The sequence below is a fragment of the Maylandia zebra genome, linkage group LG14, assembly GCF_041146795.1.
Source record: "Maylandia zebra isolate NMK-2024a linkage group LG14, Mzebra_GT3a, whole genome shotgun sequence".
Lineage (NCBI taxonomy): Eukaryota > Metazoa > Chordata > Actinopteri > Cichliformes > Cichlidae > Maylandia > Maylandia zebra.
The window spans coordinates 17457549-17485414 of NC_135180.1; the positions used below are offsets into that span (position 1 = coordinate 17457549).

Sequence of the window (27866 nt, forward strand, 5' to 3'; positions counted from 1 at the left end):
CACAGCCAGATGTCTCCAAACAGCACATCTGTAAAAGTAGCTCTACTGTTTTGAACTTTTGCTGTCACACTGTATGGACCATCGGCAGCAATGGGGTCAAGGGTCACTCATCAAATGCCTTTAAAAAGAGTCATGACACGTGAACTATAGAAAATAGACCGTACCAGTACACAAAAACCTTTAGCTATGTGTGTAACATTGTAGCATTTATGAAACATGATCAAGACAAATTCAGAGACTGAATCTGAGGCACAACATGCTGTTACTGCTACTAGGTCGGCGACTACATTTACATAACAGAAGCCCTAAAAAAAGTGAGGTACCCGCTATATCTGCTGCTGCCAGGTTCACTTAGTTTGAATTCAGTACAGATGTCAGGATAAATCCCGTCTTTGACAACAACGTGCTGTTCTCACCATTTGTCACAATGACCAGTGAGGCTTGCTGTTTTTATAATCCTGACAAAGAGATGGTAACCTGTGCACCCTCGATATCCCCACAGCACAGCTCTCTCTGCAGCACCATGTGGTCTCCACAGTAGGAGGCAAAGTCCAAGTTCCCAGCTACACACACCAACAAGTTTTACTGTTTTGTTACACTGAAAAACATATGTTAATGTTGCTTATGTTTGCCCAGGACACTCTTGCAAAAGTGATTGTTATTCTCAGCAGTTTCACTTCCTGGTTATTTAATGGTCATGGTGGTGGAGCTTGTGTGTCCCAGGGATCGCAGAGGCTATGTTGTCCGGGGGGCTTTTGCCTCCTGATAGGGTCTCCCATGGCAAATAGGTCCTGGGTGAGGGAACAGACAAAGAGTGCTTGTCAGGTCAAATGTGTGATATTTGAATTTGATATTGAATTTCACAGCGGCCTCTACTGTTGCGGTAACAAAGCAATATGGCAGTAGCCCGCACGCTATGCTTTCATATTAAAATATGAAGGTTTTGTGAGTGATTTTGTAAATAGGGGTATTTTTACCCACTCCATGGCATGCTGGTCAGTCACAGGAGCATGTTCAGTGAGAGACTGCACCACTGAACGACACAGGAAATCTTTCCTGCCTGTGGCCATCCCCCTGTACAACGCATCCACTTAACACACTGGTTACTGCTACAACTACACATGTTTCTTTTCCAGCTATTTATTAATGAGTGACTTATGTATGTATATATATATATATATATATATATATATATATATATATATATATATGTATATATTGTACTATTCTTAGTTAGCGTATTGTCTGTCTTGTTAATGTTGGTTTATGTTGGTTTATAATGGAGCACTGTAACAAAAAAATAATTTCCCCCAGGGATCAATAAACGATTCTGATTCTGATTTTAGTCTAGCATGATGAAAATTTCCCTGTCAAGAGGAAATTATTTAAATGCATAATGTAAATGTTTATACTAAAGTTTGCAGCAACTAATTTACTGCAGATTGCACTAAATCTAATGCTTAAAGGAAAAAAGACATATTATGCCCATTGTGGTTTTCACAGTTACTCCTAGTAGTGTTTTATTTATTTTAAATCAGAGGAGACATTAATGGTTTCTGTAAATTTATGTTCAATTTATGACTCCAAAGGGACACAAGTGTGTTTGAAAGAGTTCTACTAGATCAGTGGTTCTTAACCTGGGTTCGATCGAACCCTAGGGGTTCGGTGAGTTGGTCTCAGGGGTTCGGCAGAGCCTTCGCCATGACATGCATGGCTCATTTTGTGCACCAGTAAAAAAATCACATTTTATTTTTCACTAAAGAGGGGTTCAGTGAATGCGCATATGAAGCTGGTGGGGTTCGGTACCTCCAACAAGGTTAAGAACCACTGTACTAGATGGAAAATTTTTCAGGGTCATATATCTGGTATTGTCTCTTAGAGCAGGGGTCCCCAATCCCAGTCCACAAGGGCTGGTGTCCTTGCAGGTTTTAGATCTCAGCCTGGGTCAACACACCTGAATCACACGATTAGTTCATTACCAGGCCTCTGGAGAACTTCAAGACATGTTGAGAAGGTAATTTATCCATTTAAATCAGCTGTGATGGATGTCTTAGTATCCGATAAATGTAAAAAAAAAAAAAACAACAACAACAACAACAACAAAAAAACACAAGAAGGGATTAAATAATGTGAATTATTTATCATCATAATTGTTTATCAAATTTGGACAAAATGTTTCGTGGAATAGAGCTCCGGACGTTTCGGAATTACTAAAAACGCGGTTGATTTCTTTGGCTTTTATTTTGAAGGATCACGAGATTTGCGCGTCAGCTGCTGGATGACGTCACGACATCGACGCACAAATACCGAGTCCCGAAACGCAAGTGACGTTTGTATCTGTTACATGGACTTTCGCCAACAAGCGCGTGACTTTTCCCCACAGCTTTCTATTAATCATGTGATCGTGTGATCATGGCTGCTACACTTTGTGTTGTTTTTGCACTTTTAGCTTCTCTTCACACTTGTGGTGAGTGCATTATCTTTACGCTGCATATTGTGGCAGTTTTCGAGTTTCCAGCAAGCCTTGACCTACTTAATGTAAATCTAACCGGACTCAATTTTTTATGTTGTGTTTTTTATTCATCTGCACAAGTTTTATGATTCCTTGAAACTTTAAATAACCAGGAAGTGAAATTGCTGAGACGAACACTATCTTTTGCAAGTGTCCTGGGCTGACATAGGCAGCATTAATCTTGCTTGTTTTTTTTTTTCAGTGTAATAAAACAATAAAACTTGTTGGTGTGTGTAGATGGGAAGCTGCGTTTTGCCTCCTACTATGGAGACCACATGGTGCTGCAGAAGTCTCCAGAGAGAGCTGTGCTGTGGGGATATGGCCCCGAGGGTGCACAGGTTACCGTCTCCTTGTTAGGTTTATTTAAACGGCAAGCCTCACTGGTCACTGTGACAAACGGTAAGTACAGCACGTTGTTGTCAAAGACGGGATTTATCCTGATGTCTGTACTATATTCAAACTAAGTGAAATTGACGGCAGCAGATATAGCGGGTACCTCACTTTTGTTTTGGGGCTTGTATTCTGTAACTGTGGTCACTGACCTAGTAAAAGTAACAGCATGTTGTGCCTCAGATTCAGTCTATGAATTTGTCTTGATCATGTTTCATAGATGCTACAATGTTACACATAGCTAAAAGTTTTGTTTCTTTTTCTTAAAGGCATTTGGCAAGTGACCCTTGACCCTGTTGCTGCTGGTGGTCCATATAATGTGACAGCAAAAGTTCAGAACGATTCAGCTACTCTTACAGATGTGCTGTTTGGAGACATTTGGATGTGTGGAGGGCAGAGCAACATGTGGTTTAACATGACTCAGGTAAGGTTGTCTGTCTCTGTGCTGACATTCAGGTTTTGCCTTATACCTGGTGTCAGCTGGGACATGCCAAAACCCTCTGCATCTTTGCCCAATTACAAAAGAGCCATCAAACATATAAGGCAAAAAGCAGTTTCTTCTTAAAATGTATTTAATCATTTGTTAAAGCATATCTATTTTGTTTACTCACTCTTCACCAGATTTTCAATGCAACAGAGGAGCTGTCTGTTGTTGCTAAGTATCCTTATGTCAGGCCTTTTATGGTAGCGTTGAACACAAGTGGCATCGAGTTAATGGATCTGATAGAAGTAGAGATTCCCTGGTCTGTGCCCACTGCCAGTAAGATAAGATTTTATTTTCATTTTAAGTATTTATTGAGATATTGGAAAATGTGTTTATACTTAAAGGTTTTGTTTTGGATCATTGAACATTCATATAGTACTTTGCATCTCTCCCTAAATTCAAGCTATGGTTTTATTGTGGTTTCAACATATGACATTAGAATATGGTCTCAGGTCAAATAAATATCAACCATGATGCATATATACCGCTCTTAGCTTGCGTTATACTGGTTGATTAATGAACAGCTGTGTTTCCAGGTGTGGTGGAAGAGTTTTCTGCTGTGTGCTGGCTCTTTGGACGTTACATGTATGAGACCTTGAAGTACCCCATAGGACTGGTGGAGTCCTGTTGGGGTGGCACACCGGTCGAAGTGTGGTCATCTTCAAGAGCCCTGAAACAGTGTCAAGAAGTGCCAGTTGTAGACGGGTAAGGACATAAAGACACATTCTCCAGCTGTCTGACTGAAGTTAAGACAGCAGTTGTTTCTGTGTGTTTAATACCCATCAAACATGGTCTGTACTAACTGCACTGTGCATGTTTTCTCCATGTCGTGATCTCAGACCTAAAAAAAATTCTATTTTGTGGAATTCAATGATCCACCCATTGCTCAATATGACCATCAAAGGGGACCTCTGGTACCAAGGTAAGACTCCTTATATCACAGGTAGGTTTGGAGTATTCAGTGACTCACATAAACTTCTGGGGTTTATCACATTTTCAGGTGAGGCCAATGCAGAGTATAACCAGGACAAGTACAACTGTTCCTTCCCGGCTATGATTGATGACTGGAGGATGGCATTTCATCAGGGCTCAGGGGGGCAAACAGCTCCTGACTTCCCCTTTGGGTTTGTCCAGGTCTGTTAGGCATTGGTTTAACACTAACAAAGAGTAAACTTGAAACATTTTTGGTGTAGGTGCACCATTACTGTAGCACTGTAGCATCCAACAACACATGGGCTTCTCTTTTCAGTATAAGTGTAACATAGGCCGATTTATAACATTGTTTATTGTGTTGCAATGGTGATGAGTGATTCCTCTACATGTGCAGCTGTCCACTTACATAAAGACCTCCAAAGATGATGGCTTTCCAAACATCCGCTGGCACCAAACAGCAGACTTTGGTTTTGTTCCTAACCTCAGGATGAAGAAAACCTTCATGGCTGTGGCTTTGGATTTACCAGATGCAACTTCGCCGTATGGCACGTAAGAACAAGTGAAAGCATAGAATTTTTGTTATATCTAGTGTGTACAGTGGGGGAAATAATTACTGGATCCCATGCAGAATTATTTGGTTTGTTCACTTACAAAGAAATTAAGTCTCCAATTTTTTTGGTAGCTTCATTTTTGTGTAGAGAGACAGAATATCAACCAAAAATCCAGAAAAGGCAGTTTACATAAAAGTTATACATTTTTTGCATATTCTCAAGCTAAACATTAGTACTTTGTGGAAAAACCCTTGTTTCCAAACACACAAGTTTATTTAAATTCAGTCTTATTTATGTAGCACAAAAGCAGTTGCCTCAAAGCACTTTGTATTGTAAGGTAAAGACAATAATATATAGAAAACCCCACCAATCAGATGATCTGCTATGACAAAGCTCTTGGCGACAGTGGAAAGCAAAAACTCCCGTTTAAATGGAAGAAACCACCGGCAGAATCAGGCTCAGGAAGGGACACAGTCATTGTGGGTAAGGGGAGGTGGACAGGAAAAAAGAGACACTGTGGAAGAGAGTCAGATATTAATAAGAATTGGACATATAATCAAATCAATCCTTATACAACAGTTGGAAGAGCTTGGTCTGCGTAGCCGGCAATAAGTCAGACTGGTCCCCGGTGGGCGTTGGACTCCGCCAGGGCTACCTTTTGTCACAGATTCTGTTCATAATTTTTATATAATTTCTAGGCCAAGGGGCGGAAGGCTTCTGCTTGGGCAGTTTCAGAATCTCGTCTCTGCTTTTTATGAATGATGTGGTTCTGCTGGCTTTATGAGATAGTGACCTCCAGCTCACACTGAAACGGTTTATAGACAAGTGTGAAGCGGCGGAAATGAGAATCAGTGCCTCCAAGTCTGAGGCCATGGTCCTTAGCCGAAAAAGGGTGGAGTGCTCACTCTGGGTTAGGGACCAGTTCCTGCCCCAAGTGGAGGAGTTTGAGTATCTCAGGGTCTTGTTCACGAGTGAGGGGAAAGGGGAGTGGGAGATCGACAGACGGTGCTGCAGTAATGCAGATACTCTACCGCTTTGTCATGTTGAAGAGAGAGCTGAGTGTAAAAGCGCTCTCGATTTACCAGTCGAGCTACATCCCCACCCTCACCTGTGGTCACAGACTTTGGTTAGTGACCGAAAGAACAAGATTGTGGATACAAGCAGCGGAAATGAGCTTTCTCCACTTCTTCATTATTTAACAGACATGTGATGCAGTTCTCTATCCAGTTGAGTATTAGTATGCAACCTAACCCAACAATGTAAACTGTATTTTCATACATAACCATCAACATTTCAGAGGCCGCCTTTAATAGGCAAATTTTTCTCAAAGGTATGTCAGTCACATTGTACTGTCTTAAGATGGACAGACTGTACAACTCTTTTTAGCTAATATTTTTAGCATTCTACCCAACATTCAATAGCCACAAGGAGCTCTCCTCTCGTCAGATGCCAAGTGGGTTTTGGTGTCTTGGCGAAGGACTCTTCTACATGTGGACAGGAGAAGGTGGGGATTAAACCTCAAAACTATAAATAGCCATTGGTCTATCCACTCTACAAGCTGAGGCACACCTCTCACATTTGGGGATGAAAATAGACTAGGTAAAAAAAAAAAAAAAAAAGGAACATACCCCTCTGATGTCACTGATTGTTTGTGGATGGTGAAAATACCAAAGTCAAGGCTAGCTGTAAATGTTGCAATTTTTGGAGCCAAAAGTGGCAATTTATGGAAAAGAGGATGGAGTTGGTAAGTGGTACTTGACCCTTACCTGATGAGAGGAACATGCCAATTTTACCTCTTGTCTATAAGGTAGGTGTCTAACCTGGTAGTATCAGTTCTAGATTAGGTACTGGAATTAACATGCAGGCTGTTTTTCACTTACAATGGCAGAATTGGTTCTGCATTGGTGGGAAAGAGATGAGTGATGCTTAAAACTCCATTTAAGAAATGTACAATCCAGTGCAGATTACTGAATTTATCTAATGTCATCATAATCACTTATGAGGGAAAGAATTATGTATTTGATGATGGCGTTGATTATTTTTCAGTGGTACGGCTAGTGTAAAGCTAACTCTAAACAGATACAAAGTATTGAGAGTACAAATATTGGATTCTAGTTTATATGACAATTGGATTGTTTATAAAAATACTGATGTGGTTTTTCCGTTTCAGGATCCATCCCAGAGACAAGCAGGATGTAGCCTATAGACTGACACTGGGTGCTAGGGCTGTGGCTTATGAGGAAGAGAACGTGCCCTTCCTCGGACCTTTCCCCAAAGAAATTGCATCCACTCAGATGTACGTCAACATTACCTATGACCAGGCAGTCTCTGTCACATCATCCAAAGACATCTTTGAGGTAAGGGTGGCAGGGATGTAAGCTTGAGTTAGCGCAAATCCTAAAACTTTAGGGTTGACATTTGTATCCCTAGACCCCTTTCAAAAGTGTCCTACAGCAAGATATCCATCCGTCCATCCATTTTGTTCTGCTTATCTGGGGCCAAGTCATGGGGAAAACAACCTAGACAGTTGGCCTCAAGCCACCACCTCCACCTCATCTGGGGGAACACCATTGCCTTCCCACCCCAGGATATGCCCAGCGTGTCCTGGGCCTACCCCAGGATATCTGCCTGGTGGAATATATCCATAACACCTCGCCCAGGCAGCGTTCTAATCAGATGCCACCACCTCAGCTGGCTCAATGTGATGTGGAGGAGTCATGGCTTTACTTTGAGTGCTTTCTGAATGACTGAACTGTCTCTCAAACTAAGCCCAGCCACACTTCACTTATTTTTGCCACGTGTATCTGCGATCTTATTCTTTCAGTCATTACTTGGAGCTTGTCGCCATAAGTGAGTGTAGGAATGTAGATCAGCTGGTAAATCAAAAACTTTGCTTTTATACTCAGCTCTTGGTTCACCACAACAGATTGGTACACCCATCAATGCAGAAGCTGTACCAATCTGTCATTTTCCAGCTCCCCTCTCCCTTCAATTGTTAACCAGACCCCAGGATACTTAGACTACTCTACTTGGGGCAGCAACTCATCCTAACTTAATTACAACAAAGCACCTGATCTGGAGTGAGAACACCATCCCTTTTTTTGCTGAGAACCATGGTCTCAGACTTGGAGGTTCCAGTCCAATTTGGAGGCTGCCACCCTATAAAGCTTACGCCTTTTGAAGCCAACAAATTCAAAACCAACAAACTGGGTGAAGTCCAAGAGCCACCGAACTGAATGGCTCATAGCAGTGGGTCAGATACCCCATACTCCTGAACCCTCTCAAACAGGATCCTCTGAGGGACGCTTTCTCCAAATCCACAAAGCACATGTAGACTCGTTGGACCGTTGCACCCTGCATTCCAACACTGTCCCTACTGGTGTGCAGGTTGTGTGTGCATATCAATGAGAAACATTGTAGAATAGTCTGCACAGCCTGGTTAAGTTACTTCTTAGATTATTTACTATTGTAGTTGTACTCTTATAATCATGCACTTAAAGAATATTTAGCTGTAGTCAGTACTTGCTGTGATGACTTCTAAGTCAAAGTCACTTGTTGTTCTCTTGTCTTTTTAATCAAGGTCTGTTGCTCGGATATTTGGGCTCCATGTGGGCCTAAGTCCCTTTGGCTTCAAACTCCTATAGTGGGGTGGGATCTGACCACCATCCAGGTGTCAGCTGCTGTGTGTCAGTCGTCTGAAGTCGCTGCTGTTCGATACGCTTGGAGAGACTGGCCCTGTGAGTTTAAAGCCTGTCCCGTCTACAGCGCCAGTTGGATTTTACCAGCACCTCCTTTCATCATCAATCACTCTTCATGGAAAGGAGGCATTTGGAAAAGCTACTAACCCTGAAACTGTGACAAGACATTTGTCTCTATGGTCAGTTGGGATAACTGGGCACGGTGTTGATTGGCGACCTCTCCAGGGTTTGTAATAGGCTCAGAGCAGCTTGTCTGTTCATTTTGTAATTCCATTTGGTGAAAACACTTTGTCTTCATGAAATTTGATGAATAAAATAATAAAAATCTCCATACCATTTCTTTATTACTTTGAATATGACCTTTTACTTTAAAAATAGTTGTATTTCATTGATCAGACACATATAGAACTAATAAAAAAAATCCCTTTATAGGTTTCACAGTACAGTGTAATGTATCAGCAACAGAATGGTTTGAAACTGAATTTTACTTTTATTGTCAAACTAAGGAAACATTAAGCAATAATCAGTGATCACTCTCTTTATTTCCAAATGAGCCAATGAGCCGTATATTTCACAGCCTTGTTATTAGACACCCTTTCAAAGCTGCTCCAACAAGGTTGTTCTTCAATTTGACAACTGCATCACTTAACAGTGGAGCTGGAATGTGATATGCAAGCCTACGAAACTTGAATTAAAAACAAAATACAAGTTCTACAGTATGTCTCACTGTTTGGATTAAGAAAAAAGCCCAACTGTGAGACGTACAGCTGCTGCTGAAGTTTTACATTGTGGTAATTTCAGTTTTATGTACTAACACAGATCTTTAAAGCAGTTTGCAATGGTTGGACATTAATGGTGGCCTCTGTCTAACATCATGTACAGGACGTGGACATTTCACAGTTCTTCCATTACTTTATGCCCCAACCAACAGCTTTCCTATTCTCCTGCCTATAACCATCAGCTATCTTGGTTATTACTGACATTCAGTTTTAAATAACATGCCAACAGAACGCAGTGTGTTCATTTGTCTTTGCTGAAGCCAAACAGGTAATCTCCTTTGGTAAATAAGCACCTGGCTGGTAAGCTGTTGGATAATTAATGTTGCATCTGCTTTCATTTTTCATGCTGTTGTTTTAGTCTATAGATGTTAATTACTGTGGTATTCATAAGGATTCACCTCACAGCAACACACCGTTCTGTGTATCTGAGGAGGATGTTTGCAAAACCTTATCTAGCAGCTTGTTTGGTTTGGTGATCACTCGCTGTAGTGGTGTAATAACTGATGGTATCTGATTGTGGTGTGGCAGACATGTTGGAGTGATTGGGTTTCTAAAAAAAAAATAAAAAGTGCTTTATAGTTTTGTTTTTCTTAGAGCTCTGGTGTTAATATGCGATCAGGCTTCCGTGTTTACCTTTGTTGGAATTTGAGAAAATGAGTCACTCAAAATAAAACTGCACAAACAATTTTAATTTGCGTGGGATTTTTTTAAATTTTTTTTGGGAGGGGGGGGTGAAGAATCATGTTCTCATTGCTGTATTTGTATATTTCTTTCTTTGTTTGTGAAGTTCTTAACTAATTTTCTGTGCCGTCCTTGCAGAGCAGCAATCACTGATGATTTTTAGGTGATTCAGTCAAATTTTCCTGACTACTGTAGTTTTTTGTTGTTTATTTTTGTTACAAGCATTAATGAAAATGTATCAATCGTTATAAAATCAAAAATAAACATTGCACTCTTTTTGTTATCATTTATGCTTTCCCACTGAATCCTTATGTCATGTTTGAGTTTTACATTAACGAATAAAGCATCGTTTCCTGTTTCAGAACAGCTGATTAGGCCATAATTTACATGAATCAAGAAGGATGGAAAAGTGATTTCATCCCGGTCAATTCTCTCATCATCACTGTATAAAATAACATTTTAATTTAAAGTGTATAATTTTATAATAATTCAGCTGTAACCTGACAGGGACAAATTCAGGAGACAGAAACTGAAGAAAAAATCTTGAGAAACAGATCAGAGACAGCAAAAGACGGATCTTCCCCCAGATTATGACCATTTCATTGTCTGAATAATTATTCCCTAAAAATTTAGTCTATTGATGTAAAGTAGTGACCTCATTTTCTTGTATTTTGTTTTGCTCTTTAACATTACTGAAAAAAAATGCATCATGAGATTTAGAGAAAAAGTCTGCTTTAATGTTCCCCAGCTTAACCATTTATAATATCAGCCTTCACTGACAAATAATGGCTTACTTAGGCAGAGATGTTTTACTGAGTTATAGTTTATAGTTCAGCAATAGTTCCAGATTTAACTAAAAAACTACAGGACAAGTTTTCTAAGTCTTTGATGAAAACCTGGAAAAGCTGTTCAGTCAGAAAAATAAATAAGTTAATTAATTGGTTAATACACATTTGTTTGATACATTAAAGTACATGCTGATGTGGCACTAAATCCTTATTTGTATATGTAAGAAATGAGAGGGAATGAGAGTTTATAGCAGTTAGTTTTGGAGCTGCTTCCTCTAAACCAGGGGTCTCAAACTTGTGGTCCGGGGGCCACTAGCGGCCCACGTCACCCCTACTTGCAGCCCGTATATTGACGTGAGGAAATATAATGCGATTTGGCCCTTGAAGTTACTTTTTCTGTTAGGGAGGATTTGTTTGTTGTTGAGTGCAGTGTTAAATTAAGTTCTTTAAAAAGCAAAAAATGATTTAATATGAGCAGAGAGTACAAACATGTTGAGGGATTGGCTGTGTTAGTTCAGTGAGAGAGTTGTTTGTGAAAACAATTTTCACTAGCAGTCAAAAACTAATGTGTACACTTATGTCTGCATTTTTATTTTGTCAAATATAAACAAAATCATAGCAGCCAGAAAGAGAGTAACAACTTGTTTATTTGGTAGTTCAATGAAACGCTTCAGTTCAGTGAGAAAAAAAAATTGCGTTCACAATTGCAGTTTTGTCTTGTTACACAATAATTGAAATTTATCCATCTTCTTCCACTTTATCCGGGGCCGGGTTGTGGGGGCAGCAGCCTAAGCAGAGAAGCCCAGACCTCCCTCTCCCCAGCCACCTCTTCCAGCTTATTCAGGGGAACACCAAGGTGTTCCCAGGCCAGCCGAGAGACATAATCTCTCCAGCGTGTCCTGGGTCTGCCCCAGGGTAAATTGAAATTTAAAAAAACAAAACACTTCATTTTCGGAAATATTTGAGGGTGTTTTCTTGTTTGTTTGTTTGTTTTTTGTACTACTTAAACACTAAAGAGGCTCTCCAATGAGATGACAGTGCCAGCAGTGGCCCACAGCTCATTTAAGTTTGAGACCCCTGGTCATTACCTTCCTGTATTTCCCTGAGGATAGTAGCTCATACTCTGGAAAAATATATGGGATGGATCACTGGCAATTTTATAAATGTGATGAATCACATTTATTTCATATTTTGACTGGAGAGACTGATACTCTTTCCTATAATTTAGGAAAGATGTTAGATTTTGTTTTTACTGCAAGTGAGTCAAGCCGGACTGCCATCCCAAATAGCAAACCTTTCAGTGCTGCATTGAAAATGAAGTCTGTTTGTTAATTTCTAACATAAAAATCAACATAAACTTCCCATTTAAAACATGTATCTATATAGATGCCCAAATACCTATATGAGCTAACCTGCTCTGTTGTACAGCCTTAAACACCACTGGGTCATGTACCCATATACCTTTAGGGTCAAATATAATTTCTTTCATTTTGTTCACTATGGAGACCACATGGTGTTGTAGAAGTCTCCAGAGAGAGCTGTGCTGTGAGGATATGGCCCTGAGGCTGCACAGGTTACCGTCTCCTTGTCAGGATTAATGAAACAAATGAAGCAAATCTCACCATTCACTGTGACAAACGGTAAGTACAGCACGTTGTTGACATCTCTACTGATTGGAAACAGAAGTCAAACTAAGTGGACCTGACAGCAGCAGGTATGGTGATACCTCACTTTTGCTTTAGAGCTTCTATTATGTAACTGCTGTGAGGGCATTCAGGCAGTGATTGTAAAGTTTTGAATCAATCAATTGCATTTGGGTAAAAATTTGTATCGCATTGATTTGGTAATTTTACTTGATCGCAGTTCGTGTATTGGTTTGTCTCTTTGTGTTAACCCTAAAACAGACTGGTGACCAGTCCAGGGTGGACCCTGTCTCTGGACCTATAGTAGCTGGCTCCAGCCCCTCCTTCCATGATGTGTTCACAAACATTGAACACTTACATTTTTACCAGTTGCAGCTTGCGATTTCTTAGTAATGTAGTTTGTAGATGCTAAATAAATGAAAACTAAAAGTTTCATGATGCTGCGGTGGGGCCAAAAGACAAGTTAAGCATGTTTGTTTGTCTGTAGCTCAGTAAGACGCATTCTGCTTTGCTCACCTGCTCTGCACACACACTAAACATACATTGCACTTTCAGTGTCGCCATAGGGTTGGTCTAAACATCCACAGCACTGTCTGAAAAACTGAAATCAATTTGAAGTTTTACTTCCTGTTCAAATACTGCCTGTCCCACACTCAGCCTGGAGCAATTTTCTCAATCTGGTGCCAAGTATCCTGTTCGATATCTTTTCAGAGGTCCCTTCACCATGTTTTCTTTAGCCTACCTCTTTTTCTTCTCCTCACTTGTGGGCTCCATGTCAGGGCTTGTCTGGTGATCTTGTTGCCCGGTTTCCTCAGTGTATGTCTAATGCATCTTCTACCTGTATAGCTACTTGCTTTGCTTTTCCCCCACAGGTCGTGATTACAGATCTTTGGCCAAAAGGTCTCCAAAATTTTGCTTGGGCAGCTGTTGATGAAGTTCTGCATCTTATTGGTGGCAGCTTTTGTCATCTTCCAATATTCTGTACCATAGAGCAACACTGATTTCACGTTGAGCTGTAGATTCTGGTCTTCAAGTATTCCTGACTTTACAGCATTTAACGGCACAAAAGTGTGAGAAAATCTTCATCTGCATCATGAGTAATTCGACTAATAAGACGTCTCATAATCATCATCTCATACATTTTAATATTTAAAAGTACAAAGTCTAAAATGTAGACATGCTTATTAAGGAAAATACAACTGGAAGAGGGATGAGCAGACTTTTCCATTTTGCAGTGTATGCATATTTTGCCTCACCTCCAAATAAGAGCACACTGTGTTTATGCATTAGAGACTAACATCCTGGCTTTACAGATGATAGCAAACACAATTTTGCACTCTATTGCACATTCAATAAGCACGCATCTTGTCTTATACTGGCCCGGTAAAATAATAACTGAAATCACTAAAATACAACACCATGATCTAGATGTGTCTGCATGTGAAACCAACTCTACACTTGAAAAGTGTGGGGAAGAAGGTGTGCGCTATTTACTACAAGTACGACACACAGTTTGACTTGATTACTTTTAAGAAGCTCCTGCTCAAGCATTCAGTGGGTCATTGTTGTGGCCTGATATGCTGCCAGGACACGGTATGTCTCTGGCATGACTTTAACATCTAAGGAAATTTTTTCTTTGACAAAAAGCTAAACAGGGATTTTCCATTTTCCTCTGAACTCTGCTTTTGGTTACTGTTTGATGTGTTGACTTGTTCTTGTGATCTTAGCATGGCACTCTTTCAAAAACATTAAAAAAATTTTAGTCTCACACTGTATTTTTTTTTTTCACGATCCATCCCCAAGATGAGTAGGACGTAGCCTATAGACTGACTCTGTGTCCCAAATCCGAGGTTTATGATGCCCATCATCGGACGTTTCCCCAAAGAAACTGCTACCACTTAAGTATTCAGTATGTTCAGGCAGCCTCTGTCACGTGCTCCAAAAAGGTCTTTGAGGTAGGACTGGCAGCGATATAGGTGTGAGTTAGCATTTCCACTAATTGCAAGTTTAGCAATTTGAATGAGAAACACATTGCAAAACACTTCAGAGCCTGGAAATCTCTGTGCATTTGTGCTAGTAATAAATAAATGTCACAGGGTGGACTCTGAATCCCTAAGCAATAGTCTCAGTTAGTGCTATCTGGATAATATATGTACCTTGACTGCATTTAACTTCCTTTTTACCGCTGTCACAGCCAGACAGTCACATTCATTTATTCACTTACGGTAAGTGTCCCATCATTAAGTGTCTCATCCCACTGGAATGTAAAGTAATGTTATTAGACGAACACTGCTATGTAACAGATTTGTTTTGGCTAGCTTGGAGTCCAATTCAGATGTCCCCATGAAGAAAATAAAGTATGTGTGCATCTAGGAACGAAATGATTATATCTACTTCAAGGTTTTCTGGATAATTGCTTTTTTTTAATGTATAGTTTGCAGATAATTACTGCACTGTGTGAATGTAGAAAAGGATGGCAAATGTTTATTTTAACACACTGTGAATTGAAATTTACAAGACAAGTCATTTTGACTCAAAATCTGCACAAATAAATGTCTGATGTGTTGCGTTCAAATCCAACACTTCTCCTGAAAACAAGAACAAAATACAGAAACATGTTTTGCTAAATGCGAGCATAAACTGGACGAAAAAACTTAGCTGTAATGTACCAGTTAAATACCTGGGCAATATGTATCCCATACATGGAAAAGCATAGCAACTACAGGGAGTGCAGAATTATCAGGCAAGTTGTATTTTTGAGGAATAATTTTATTATTGTACAACAACCATGTTCTCAATGAACCCAAAAAACTCATTAATATCAAAGCTGAATGTTTTTGGAAGTAGTTTTTAGTCTGTTTTTAGTTTTAGCTATTTTAGGGGGATATCTGTGTGTGCAGGTGACTATTACTGTGCATAATTATTAGGCAACTTAACAAAAAACAAATATATACCCATTTCAATTATTTATTTTTACCAGTGAAACCAATATAACATCTCCACATTCACAAATATACATTTCTGACATTCAAAAACAGAACAAAAACAAATCAGCGACCAATATAGCCACCTTTCTTTGCAAGGACACTCAAAAGCCTGCCATCCATGGATTCTGTCAGTGTTTTGATCTGTTCACCATCAACATTGCGTGCAGCAGCAACCACAGCCTCCCAGACACTGTTCAGAGAGGTGTACTGTTTTCCCTCCTTGTAAATCTCACATTTGATGATGGACCACAGGTTCTCAATGGGGTTCAGATCAGGTGAACAAGGTGGCCATGTCATTAGTTTTTCTTCTTTTATACCCTTTCTTGCCAGCCACGCTGTGGAGTACTTGGACGCGTGTGATGGAGCATTGTCCTGCATGAAAATCATGTTTTTCTTGAAGGATGCAGACTTCTTCCTGTACCACTGCTTGAAGAAGGTGTCTTCCAGAAACTGGCAGTAGGACTGGGAGTTGAGCTTGACTCCATCCTCAACCCGAAAAGGCCCCACAAGCTCATCTTTGATGATACCAGCCCAAACCAGTACTCCACCTCCACCTTGCTGGCAAGTGGCATCTTGGCAGCTGCACGCTTGACTTTTCTCAGTTCATGGGCAGTTATTTTGCGCCTTGGTTTTTCCACACGCTTCTTGCGACCCTGTTGACTATTTTGAATGAAACGCTTGATTGTTCGATGATCACGCTTCAGAAGCTTTGCAATTTTGAGACTGCTGCATCCCTCTGCAAGATATCTCACTGTTTTTGACTTTTCTGAGCCTGTCAAGTCCTTCTTTTGACCCATTTTGCCAAAGGAAAGGACGTTGCCTAATAATTATGCACACCTGATATAGGGTGTTGATGTCATTAGACCACACCCCTTCTCATTACAGAGATGCACATCACCTAATATGCTTAATTGGTAGTAGGCTTTCGAGCCTATACAGCTTGGAGTAAGACAACATGCATGGAGAGGATGATGTGGGCAAAATACTCATTTGCCTAATAATTCTGCACTCCCTGTATTTTCACATGGTTTTCTGTGCAACTTGCAATTAGTAAGTAACGTTATAGCAATAAAACTGAAACAACTGCTGGAGCTCAGGCTTCAAAATAAAGCACAGCTATTTTTCACATACAGTAGAAAGCCAAGAGGTGTACTTTGAAGGAAGATTAACTTGACCTGAGCTGCAAGTCAGATTTTTCAATGTCACAAAACAGGCTCTTATATTTTGGCTTGATCACCATGGTAACTTGTGTTGCACAGTAAACAAAATCAGTAAATACTTAGTCGTGATTTGGTGCCAATTCTATTTTATACATTTGTATTGCGGCTGACAGAACTGACTATAAAGGTGACAGGTTTTAGTGATAACCACAGACAATATATAAAAAAGTTAATTCAATGTGGCCAAAGTCTGCATGGATTTCACATTATTATGGCAGACCTGTCAGTCCCGAAAGCACTGATGATCACATTGAAAAGCACCAAGTTCAAAGCTTTTCTTGATTTTCTCTAATAATGTGAACCTTTCACTTTAATGCTTATTTACTTGTTGCTTTAATATATTATTATATGTCACCAGTACACACTCAATTCTTTTTTGAGGGGATAACGCTGGTGATTAAAGGTATAATTTCACTGTATTACAGTTTTTTACAGACGCTAGGACACATTTCTCAATACTTAGGTCATTTTTGCAAAACTCCTCACACAGTGAGCACAACAGAAGTCTATGTGGGCTAAACTGAGGATCAGTTATCATTGTTTTGGCACAAAATGCATTCAATGACTACATCTCTCAAATTTCATGAATTATCTTCTCACTCAGACACAACAACTGCCAAAAACCTTTGTACGTACAGGACACTTTGCATGTGCTTACATACTGTTTTCAAAACTGTTAAACTTATGGCCAAAACAATAACACAATGCAAAACTTAAAAAGACAGCAAAATCCAACAGCAATATTTTATTGAAACATATTTTAAATCTAAAAATGCAGTTTAACCAGCCACAGCTGATTCTCATTGTAGATGAACATCTACACAGGTGTTACTCCTTCAATTTTTCAACTCCTTCAATTCTGGCAGCCAGAAGATTCTTTCCTAGGTGTATTGCCCTAGATGACATAAGATGTGATGTGGATGACAACCTGTGGCCAAATGGAGAAGACCGAGTAGATTAGCATTACTATTGTATGTGTATCAGTGGATGGTGTGTATACAAATTCTTGTATTTTGGGATTACTTAGTGCAAAAAAGATAAAAATACATAAACAAATATTAACGAATTCTGCATGATGTCTGATTCATTCCAGTAACATATATTGAAATTATAAACAGAGATGTGTCCTTGTTTTACACAAGAAAACGCTGTGTAATGCTACATGTTGTTAGTGTTTTTTAGGTCATTGTTTTGTGGGTGACAAAGTGTGTTTGTCGGCTGTCAACCTTTGCTAGTGTTCTGGAAGAATGAGTTTATTTGAGACCTGAATGAAGTGTTTTGGTAGTTGTAGTGCATTTTGAATGTGAAATGAACTGCTTTGCCAAGGTGAGGGTCAGTTAGGAGAATTGTGTGAAGAGTTTTGCAAAAGTGACCTAAGTATTGAGACATGTGTCCTAGCGTCTGTAAAAAACTGTAAAACAAAATTTCAGTGTATTTTTCAATTACAACAAAGTATATTTACCTACAAATAAATAAAGTCATAAAGTAACACATAAATAAAGGTATGCACACTACCTATAAAGGGGGGTTCTGGAAAAAAAAAGAAGAGAAAACAAAAAAATAATTACATTGTGAGTAATTTTCAGTATTGTGCATTTTCATGGTAATTTTACAGAAAAACAGGTCTCATGTAAATATTCTGTATTTTTCAGGATGCAGGCTACATCACGGAAAATAAAACATCTTTATCTAATAATCATTATGCTGATGTGTATGATGTATTCATCTGTCCTTTTATTTTACCAATAGTAATGGTATAATAAAATATTCTCTCTTACCAACTTACAAGAAAAAATAAATGTCTTCAAAATTTGCAGTTCTATGAAACCTTGTAATGTTGGAGCCAACTCTCATTTTTCCCTTCACAATGACATTTCAAACATAACTTTGAAAAGGAAAAAAAACACAGTGTCCTTTCCTGTAAAATATCTGGAATTTAGGTCCATGATATAACCTGCACCACAAAAAGTACAGTGTGTTTACAACGTAAGACGGTGAATTATTGCAAAACTACCAAGAAATTACACACTAATTAAACTACTTATGCAGTACTTCAATATTTACTGTATAATTTGTGTTGCTGTTCCTGTAAAACACCTGAAGTTATGCAATACTTAAAATTACTCATGTACTCATGTATTACCAAAAATTACTTTTATTACTTAAATTTACTTATGTAAAAACCTGACTTGTTCCCACCTTACCTAACTTTACACTTTAACGTTGTAAATATAATGACATTGTAAGATCAAATAAAATACTTTGAAATTCTATTTAATTACTGTGGACTTGTGACTCATGTTGTAGTGTGCCTAATTATAAAATGTTACTTTTTTATTTGGGGGCTCAAGAGTTGGCAGTTCGTCTTGTAGGAAGGTTGCCGGTTCGAGCCCCGGCTCGGACAGTCTCGGTCATTGTGTCCTTGGGCAAGACACTTCACCCGTTGCCTACTGGTGGTGGTCAGAGGGCCTGGTGGCGCCAGTGTTCGGCAGCCTCGCCTCTATCAGTGCACCCCAGGGCAGCTGTGGCTACAATGTAGCTTCACATCACCAGTGTGTGAATGTGTGTGTGAATGGGTGGATGACTGAATGTAGTGTAAAGCACTTTGGGGTCCTTAGGGACTAAGTAAAGCGCTACAAACACAGGCCATTTACCATTTGGCAAAACACAATCAATCAATTGAATCAACATGAAAACACCGACTTTTATTGAAGTTTAAAGAGAGCCTAACTAACAAAAAGCCACATTGGAAAGAAAGCCCAGGCCCCCTGGTGGAGGGAAAAAAAATATGCTCCATCTTGTAATTTACAAGGAATATTTACAACAACTAAGCTCAGGTATGGCCTTGATTTCAGAGGTGCTCCGGCACAGAGCATCAGGAGCTGAAATATGAGGTCGAAGCCTTCATGGTGGGGGAGGTGAGGTGATGCTGATGAGATAAACTAGGAGACTGTGGTGTCTGTCCTGAGGGAAGATGGAGATAGAGAAGTCATCGTCATTGTCACGCTGAGTAATCATCATGTCAGCGCTGGCAAAACAAACAAAACTGCTTTAAAATCCAAGGTGTAACATCTGTGATGAATAACAAACACACTCCAGCAGAGCAAAGTACAGCTGAGTCATCTGCTTTGTTCAGACAGCAGCTGTTGACACAGTTTTTGATTTGTGTCCCAACCAATGACGACCCCCCCCCCCCCCCCAACCAACCTGTGACTCACTGTACAGTAAACCCATCTGTCACTTTAATGGAAAGTACATGCCTGTGATATGCTCTGTCTTGATGTTCTCAAAGCCGTGGTGCCTCTGGAACGCTTCAAAGTTGATTGAGGCGTCATCCTCTGATAGGCTGTGAGGGACCTGGCCATCGCCAGGGCGACACACCTCAAAACGGATCCATCTGTAGCTAAATAAACAATTTTAAAAAACAAAAACAAAACATAAATACTATAAAGACATTTTTAAGATGTCTATAATGCAAGTGAGCTAAACCTAGAAAAGCTGAATATATCAAGCTGAGAATCCATTGTTAGGGAGCAGATATCAGTGTTGGGAAGGTTACTTTTAAAATGTATTCCATTACAGAATACAGAATACATGCCCCAAAATGTATTCTGTAACGTATTCCGTTACGTTACTCAATGACAGTAACGTATTCTGAATACTTTGGATTACTTAATATATTATCAGGCTTTTTACAACAACGTGAATGTACTATTGCTGTGTGATTTATTACTATTACTGAAGGTACGCGACTCCGAACTGTAGTAAAGGGACCTCTGACTAATACGGCGGGGTCCCTGTCGGCTCGTAGCCGAAAACTAGCTTTACTTTGTTGTGTGGGTCAACTTTGCTAGCAGAGACAGAGAGAGGCGTTGAAAGGCTGCTCCAACGGAACTTATTGTTTTCGGAGGAAAACACGAACACGGTGTACAGTCGAGTCTTAATAGCTTACTTACAACTGGGCTCGTCAGGCTCTCTTCTTGGCTGAAGTGGTTATTATTATATTTACATGCTTCCATCTCCCGTTTTTCCTCGATGACAACTCGTACCTTTCCACTCCCCTTTTTCTCCCTCCTCGCGCTCACAGACCCATAAGGTGTATGGCAGTCCATTCTCCCTGCAGCACGGACTACACTGCCCATGATGCTACATTCTTTAGAGCTATGCTTGTAGCATTCTGCCTGTTAGCTTAGCACAACAACAACAACAACAACGAAAAGGCGCTCTCTCACCCAGGAAACACACAGTCACAGAGAGAGAGACCGTCGCCCTGTAACCATGGCAACCGTAACGCTGCCGCCTGGAACAACAGAACGTAGCTGTCAAACAAAACCCAAACAGTCCTGACCCGCAACAATATGAAACAGGGAAGTACCGCAGTGTAATCCATTTATTTCAACAAAGTAACTGTATTCTGAATACCACCTTTTTAAACGGTAACTGTAACGGAATACAGTTACTCATATTTTGTATTTTAAATACGTAACGGCGGTACATGTATTCCGTTACTCCCCAACACTGGCAGATATGCACTTACTTGCTACACTTGCGAGCTCCGGGACAACTCTGGATGAGATTCTGGATGGTGGGATGAGAGAAGCCAAAGAAGTCTGCTCCTGATGGAACAATCGACACCATGGACTTGGAACTAAGAAGAATGTGCAGAAGGATTTATTTTAACTGAAGGTGACCAAAACTAATTCAAGTTGTACAAGCAGGTTAAGTGACTGGAAGACAAAAGCTTTGTCATGTTTGCTCATTTGTTCAGAATGTGGCGGTGAAGTTGTGCTACCTCACAGACGCGATGGCCTTCAGTAGATTGGCATGGCACGTCAGGGCGGAGGAGGCCACGATCGCATTCTGAGGGTCCTCTTCAGGCACGATCTCAAACTGGAGATGGAGGGTGTTTGGAAAAAATAATTGTTTAAAGTAACAAATCTTAATCTTAGTGTCGTGTGTTCACCTAAAAGTAAACCGAATTTATATAAACATGTATCAAAACTTGCATGCGAGATGAGAACTGACCTGTGGGCCTGTTCCCCCGTCCTTGATTTGGCAGGTGTAGAGGCACTGCTGCTCGGGGTTTTTCATGCTGGCAAAGATGCGCGTGCTGCAGAAGCCCACTGGGTAGATGGCACACTCGTCATGAAACAGCATTCTGTCTGTGATGATCTGGAGAGCAGACAAGAAGGATTCAGTCATCAGCATTTCGAGAGGCTTGACTGTGTCCTCTAAAGCTCACTTTATGCTAAAGATTGGAACTTTAAAACCTCAGCTCAGAGGTGTACTGTCACTGAGACACTGACCTCGCCCAGACTGTAGACTGTCAAACCTCCCAGTACTATGGGAAAGACAGGACGGCCAGAAGAGTCAAGAGGGATGGGTTGCACCACCTTCCTTGAGCCATCTGCGAGTTTTCTCTTCTTGGACATCTTCTTTGGAACTAAAAGCCCAATTTCAACACAATTTAGTTGTATACAGCAACACAAGGATGTCATTTTCTGTCTTAATAAATATTTGATCGTAACACTCACGTTCATCCTTTCCATTCTCCCTCCCCCGCTCCTTCCTTTCCTTTTTGGGTTTTTTAAGTGCTCCTTCTTCGCCTGTTGGCACTGTTGATGACACACTGTGAGTAGTGGACAGACCTGAAGCCCCAGAAGGACCTGAGGACAATGCCACTGGTGGTAAAGGTAGATGAGCGCTTGAGCTGGGTGTGGGCAGTAGCTCCCCCTCTGACAGAGACTGGTATTGCAACAAGGATTTTAGTAAGAACCTGAAAATAAAAAAATGAATGAATACCATGTGCCATTAGAGCAAAAGCACATCATTCCGCATGTCACACAGCAGTCACCTGTACTCACCTCCGCTCCTCCTTTGCTCTCAGAAACTTTTCTTCTATGTGAGCAACTTCATCACAGAGAGCTGCATTTTCCTGTTGGCAAAATTACACCTCGGTGTGGTCAGATTGGATAACATACTTTTCATGTCCTAGTCTACACTTAGACACTTTTGGGGTATCTAATAAATTTGGACCCCCTTTATCTTTCAGAGCAGCATTAATTCTCCATAACAGAATCAACAAGGTACAGGAAACATTAGAGATTTTGGTTCATATTGACAAGACAGCATTACACAGTTATCCATGACGTGAATATCCTGTTCTACCACACTGAGGACTGAGGTGACTGAGAAGGTCATCGTCTCATGACTCACCATCATGTTCAAGAAACCAGTTTGAGACAATCTATGCTTTCTTTTGACACGAAACACCATATTGCTGGAAGAAGCCATCAGAAGATGGACACACTGATCACGAGCGCCCAAAAGTGTGCCAGAAAAAAGCCCTCATCCCACATACCGCACACCTCTTACACCACCAGAAGCCCGAACTGTTGAGACAAGGCAGGATGGATCCATGATTTCATGTCGTTTATGTGAAATTCTGACCGTACCATCCATAGAAAGACATCAAGACTCATCAGACCACGCAATGTTTTTCCAAACTGTAGTGCCAATTTGTTTTTCTTATTCACAGTAGAGGAATGCTCTTCTGGAGACCTTGGTTGTAACAAGGAATGCAGATTTCTTTTTTTTGTTCTAACTGAGTTAGTGCCTTCCTTTCTGCTTGAAGCAGTTTGCGCATTCTCCTCTGACCTCAACAAAGCACTTTCATGTTGAGAACTGCTGCTCATTGGACATTTTACTTTTTTGCACCATTCTTTGTAAAACTCAGCAGTTTCTAAAAGACTCCAACACCAACAACTAAATCAGATTCAATTAAAAATGGATGTCTCGATCATATCTACATGCCTAAATGCACTCAGTTGTTGCCATGTGATTGGCTGATTTGCATTATTAGGTAATCAGGTGTACCTACTAAAGTGGCTGGTGAGTTTATATGCATGATGTAAGACTGTTTATTTTTATGGAAACATCATTTACTTACAAATATCATGGCACGAGCAGCTTTGCGCAGCCAGAGGTACTTGAGCCTATATTTTTCATTCTGGTTCTTTCGTGGACCCCTCTTCCCCTTGGCCTTATGCTCAGAGGAGGTAGTGGGAGATGGGAAGGTGGGTGCTGAGACTCCTGACCCAGAACCAGAGATGGTATTCTGCTGCGGCGAGCTGAGGAAAGACTGGGCGGTGAAAGCCTGCAGGGCCTGTTGCCGCTCCTCATCAGTCTGCAAGGGGTCAGAGATGTAGGGGAGACAAAGACAGAGGATTGTTCATTTGTAGCACGAGTTCCTGAGTGTTAAGTCTAATTGTTGAATGTTTGTCATTATGCTTCTTAAATTTGTAAGATCTTAGTTCAATCTATAGGGTCAAGACATTCCTTTGTCCCTGACCACCTCTCCAGCCACTCTATGCTGGGGGAGAATTTTTACACATCCCTTGTGAAGATTGTTTGATGTTTGGTAAGCTTCCTGCCCTTTGTATGGCTTCACTGTGTTATGCATGGTGAACCATACATTGGGTGTGGGGGGGTTACTCTCTATATGACCAGGATGTTGTTAGAAACAGCAGGAGGAAACACACACACACACACACACACACACACACACACACACTCACTCACTCAAACACACACACACACACACACACACACACACACACACACATTCTCACATGCATACAGATGTTTACACATACACACACATAGTGCCTTGTCTTAGAACCATTTGGGGGGTTTTATGGTGGGCGTTGCTTTGCTGTGATGTGTATTGTGTGAACTGTTTTCCCAATAAAAGGCAGCAAGCGGAGGCCGTCGTTGGGGTCATTGTGGTAGGATTCAGAGTGCTTTCTGAGACACCGGCTGGGGCCTCCCTTGCTAGCAAATCAAAGATGTTCATCTTGTTTTGGTCGTTAACGAGAAAAAGTTTCTGAACCAGCGGGGCTTGTGGAAACACAGAGCCAACACTGAGCCTAATGCTTGTGCTTTCCTCAGAATGGTGAAATGTACACAAAAAACAAAACAAAACACAGATGCAGCTTCCACTAAAAGTGCTTTTTGACAAATAACAAAAGTTCAACCAAACAAAAGATGCACAAGAAATTAAAACAAAACTGAACTCCCTGTCTCAGCTTATTTCACTCAGACACAGGCTTAATGCAAAAATGCTAGTTGTAATAATGTGAACTTTTAATTCTGTATATATGATTTTTTTCAATTACTTAGAACAGTTTTGTGTATCCCTCTACACTTCTGGGTCCGGCTCTTTTGTGAAAAGAAAGGCTTCCATATTTATCCATAACCAACAGCAGGGCATACAAAGCAATGCAAATTTGCAGCACCTTATAATATATTTAGGTTTGGTATAACAGTGCCATTAGTATCTCAGATGACTCACCAGCAGAGCAAAGACTCCGTTTCTGTTTTCAATCCTCTTGAATCTCCTGCTGCCTTTTTGTGTCTGAAACATAATGCGAGACTGAGGCCAAATGCACGGGGCAGGAAAGGCTGGGTTTGATTCACACAAGCTGGGGGTCAATTTAGATGAATTCAATCATTATAAGATCACAGTTTAAAGGCCCGCACATCAGAGCGCACAGAGAACTGTCTGTTCCGATTACAGCCCAGAAATGTCTGCCTCGTTAAAAAAATGATGCAAAACAAATAAAAGTCAAAGAAGCGGGATGGGAAAACAAAGGATGCTGACAGAAATGCAAATGGTGTTTGCACCAAATCCACTCAACAGGTGATGGTGTAATTTACTGCACTCAACAGCAGAGGCTGCTGTGAGGCTGAGTCTCAAACATTTCCCTTACCTCGCGGTACATGACGGCTTCCAAGCTTGATTTTGCACTGCCAAGGAGAGAACAACGAGATGAGCAAAGTCTAAAGGATCATAGTGAATTACAGAAAACCATATCTCCCTCCTCCCTTGTACCCACTGAAAGACAGCAATCTTGCACACTCTTGGTTTTCATGAATTTGTTCTGATGCTGTCCAACTAAAGCTCATGAAAACTTATGAAACTTGACTTTCAGATATGCTCTAATAACCTAGACAGTTAAAGTGAAGAGAACACTGTACTTGGATTGAACAAGTCCCCTGTCGATGATTCTCTGTTTAATTTCCTTTATGTGCATGGGACCTCCCGCTTCCTCCAAAACAATCTATGTAAGAGAAAGAAAGAAGAAAAAAAACTTGCTACAAAACCAAACGCAAAAGACCCTCACTGCTGTGAATGTTACTGAAATGTCACAAATATATGGCCCATACCTGCGCAGCATCGAGCCACGTCAGGTTCGGTTTCTCTGCTATTTCGCTGGGTGGTTCACTGCAAACAGGAAATAAAACATCAGTGTCCTCTGGTGTAAGTTATCTCCTTGATTTATTTGTACTTTAAAATTTTGGCATAATTTCCTGCAAGCACACCCACTTTATCTGGATACATGTTCATATTGCTTATGCAGAGGAACGACAAAAGGAAAAGTCTATTGCCCTTTAACCTTACAGTGCTGGGAAGTGATGACTTCTTAGAAGCATTTCAATAAATTCCCATAATAGTACATTTCTATGCTGACGGTGCCTCCGCTCATAGGACTCATGGGGTCACTGAGTATAATGATTATTATTATGTGAATCACATCAACTATGGTGTATGGACGAACACTAAAGGATGAAATATATTTTAGAAACATGACACACTAAAGCTGTTCTGGCAGTATATGATGCCATAAGACCTTACTAAGACACATTTTCTCTTTCCTTGAATTTGTCAGTGATCTGAGGATTCTTCTGCTCTTAGCTGTACCCTAACTGAACATGGTGGTAAATAGACTGGTTTCGTATATAGAGGGTTTCTACTCTGCTTGAGTATTCAAAACACTTGAAATTCTATAATCTATGTCAATACTAGCATTATATTTCTTAATCCAAAATAAATGAAGTTACAGTAGACAGTAACGTTTTAAAATGACGTATTATAAATCTGATTATTTTGAATCACCTCTCTAGAGTTTCAGTGGTGCCAGACAGAGTTGCAATGCTGTCCAGAGCAGGAAACAGAGAGTAGTTCCCCTGTCCATCAGCCTCCATCTCAGATTCAAACGTGTTGAGGGATTCCATGGAGGGCAGGTATGAGCATCTGCGAAGAAACGTCAATGAGAAAATATCTAGCTGCGTTTCAGTCTACAGGCGTGCCTCACTGCAGACCTTAAGCAAGGCAAACACTGACTTCTGCACAATAACATCAGGTACAGTAAGGACCAGCTACAAGCAAAACCTACCCAAATGAAACTGCAGCAAACACTTATTTGACTTCGTGCGCCTCACTATTAGTTTCCGTGTCAACCGGAACCTTCGTCCGTCCTCATTGCATTGTTTACAGTCAGAGCGGCTAAATGCTAACATCAACTAGCTAGGAGTCATTGGCTAGGAGCAGTTTCCGTGTTTAAATCCAGACTTGAAAGAATACATATTTCACTAGTGTGGTCCAACTCGTGAACATATTTGACGTTGGGTTAAAAAAAAGCGAATATCTATCACAGTTTTACTGTAGCATAGTAAAGGTATATGAGAATCAAGAAGTCTTGTATCGGAACCAAAGACGGATGAGCACTTTACCGGATATCCGGTGTACATGTACGGCTCGTCAAAATAAAATCCGAAAGTTACACTTAGAAAAAAAACCCTTTTCCATTATTTTATTTACATTTTTACTTATCTGTTACTACTGTACTGCACCTCTTAAGTGTTTCACAGTATGAGTGATGATATTCTGCTTTTAATCTTTTTTTAAGGAAAATACTAATAAAATAAAAAATAAAATAAATGTTTATTAAGCAATTTTGATAGGAAATTGCTTAATTTTAGAAATTTTTTTGCTCTTTTTTGCTGTTTAGTTGTTTTCTTTTAGAATCATTCATCTTAGCAGTAGGATTTACATGAAAAGAGAAACAAATTAAGTTTGAGTGAAAATGTACATTTTTTGCACTCTCTGGTCGACTGACTCAGTGAATCAAATGACTCAAAAAACTCGATTCACTTTGGTGAGTGTCCCAAGAAGACAGCTGTGGCCAGCCCAAATGACTACAGGCCTGTTGCACTTACGCCTGTAGTGATGAAGTGCTTTGAGAGACTGGTCTGTCAGCACATCAGGGCCGGTCTGCCTCCCACTCTGGACCCCCACCAATTTGCCTACAGGACAAATCGTTCCACCGAGGACGCTATCACCATAGCGCTCCACACT

At 40.3% G+C, this 27866-nt stretch overlaps 2 protein-coding genes across 3 annotated transcripts; one reads left to right on the forward strand and one right to left on the reverse strand.

The window, feature by feature from the left end:
• The first annotated feature begins 2302 nt into the window (after positions 1 to 2302).
• Positions 2303 to 8897, forward strand: siae (sialic acid acetylesterase). Of its 2 annotated transcripts, none has more exons than XM_014410026.4 (10): positions 2303 to 2467; positions 2750 to 2911; positions 3172 to 3326; positions 3524 to 3662; positions 3923 to 4091; positions 4226 to 4308; positions 4387 to 4520; positions 4714 to 4868; positions 7041 to 7227; positions 8451 to 8897. In XM_014410026.4, exons 1-10 carry the CDS (start codon positions 2413 to 2415, stop codon positions 8712 to 8714), a joined length of 1503 nt encoding a protein of 500 aa, XP_014265512.2. In that variant the 5' UTR covers positions 2303 to 2412; the 3' UTR covers positions 8715 to 8897. The 2 variants fall into 2 exon arrangements, with proteins under 2 accessions (XP_014265512.2, XP_014265513.2); XM_014410027.4 differs by having other exon boundaries at positions 2310 to 2467; positions 2715 to 2911.
• A 10453-nt stretch (positions 8898 to 19350) lies between these two features.
• tbrg1 (transforming growth factor beta regulator 1) lies at positions 19351 to 27246 on the reverse strand. The gene is made up of 15 exons (XM_004543922.3): positions 26905 to 27246; positions 26625 to 26762; positions 25895 to 25952; positions 25706 to 25788; positions 25438 to 25474; positions 25020 to 25082; positions 23616 to 23852; positions 22531 to 22601; positions 22201 to 22442; positions 21973 to 22109; positions 21692 to 21838; positions 21459 to 21556; positions 21204 to 21314; positions 19927 to 20069; positions 19351 to 19630 (listed from the first exon to the last, which is right to left on the reverse strand). Exons 2-15 carry the CDS (start codon positions 26741 to 26743, stop codon positions 19542 to 19544), a joined length of 1635 nt encoding a protein of 544 aa, XP_004543979.3. The 5' UTR covers positions 26744 to 26762; positions 26905 to 27246; the 3' UTR covers positions 19351 to 19541.
• Between the last annotated feature and the right edge of the window lie 620 nt (positions 27247 to 27866).

Coding starts and splice junctions, on each gene's coding strand:
- tbrg1 (XM_004543922.3), bottom strand. CDS start 26,743: ATGGAATCCCTCAACACGTTTGAATCTGAGATGGAGGCTGATGGACAG. Junction 22,110..22,200: donor GGAGAATGGAAAGGATGAAC/GTGAGTGTTACG, acceptor TTGGGCTTTTAG/TTCCAAAGAAGATGTCCAAG. Junction 21,315..21,458: donor AAGGCCATCGCGTCTGTGAG/GTAGCACAACTT, acceptor CATTCTTCTTAG/TTCCAAGTCCATGGTGTCGA.
- siae (XM_014410026.4), top strand. CDS start 2,413: ATGGCTGCTACACTTTGTGTTGTTTTTGCACTTTTAGCTTCTCTTCAC. Junction 3,327..3,523: donor TGTGGTTTAACATGACTCAG/GTAAGGTTGTCT, acceptor ACTCTTCACCAG/ATTTTCAATGCAACAGAGGA. Junction 3,663..3,922: donor CTGGTCTGTGCCCACTGCCA/GTAAGATAAGAT, acceptor CTGTGTTTCCAG/GTGTGGTGGAAGAGTTTTCT.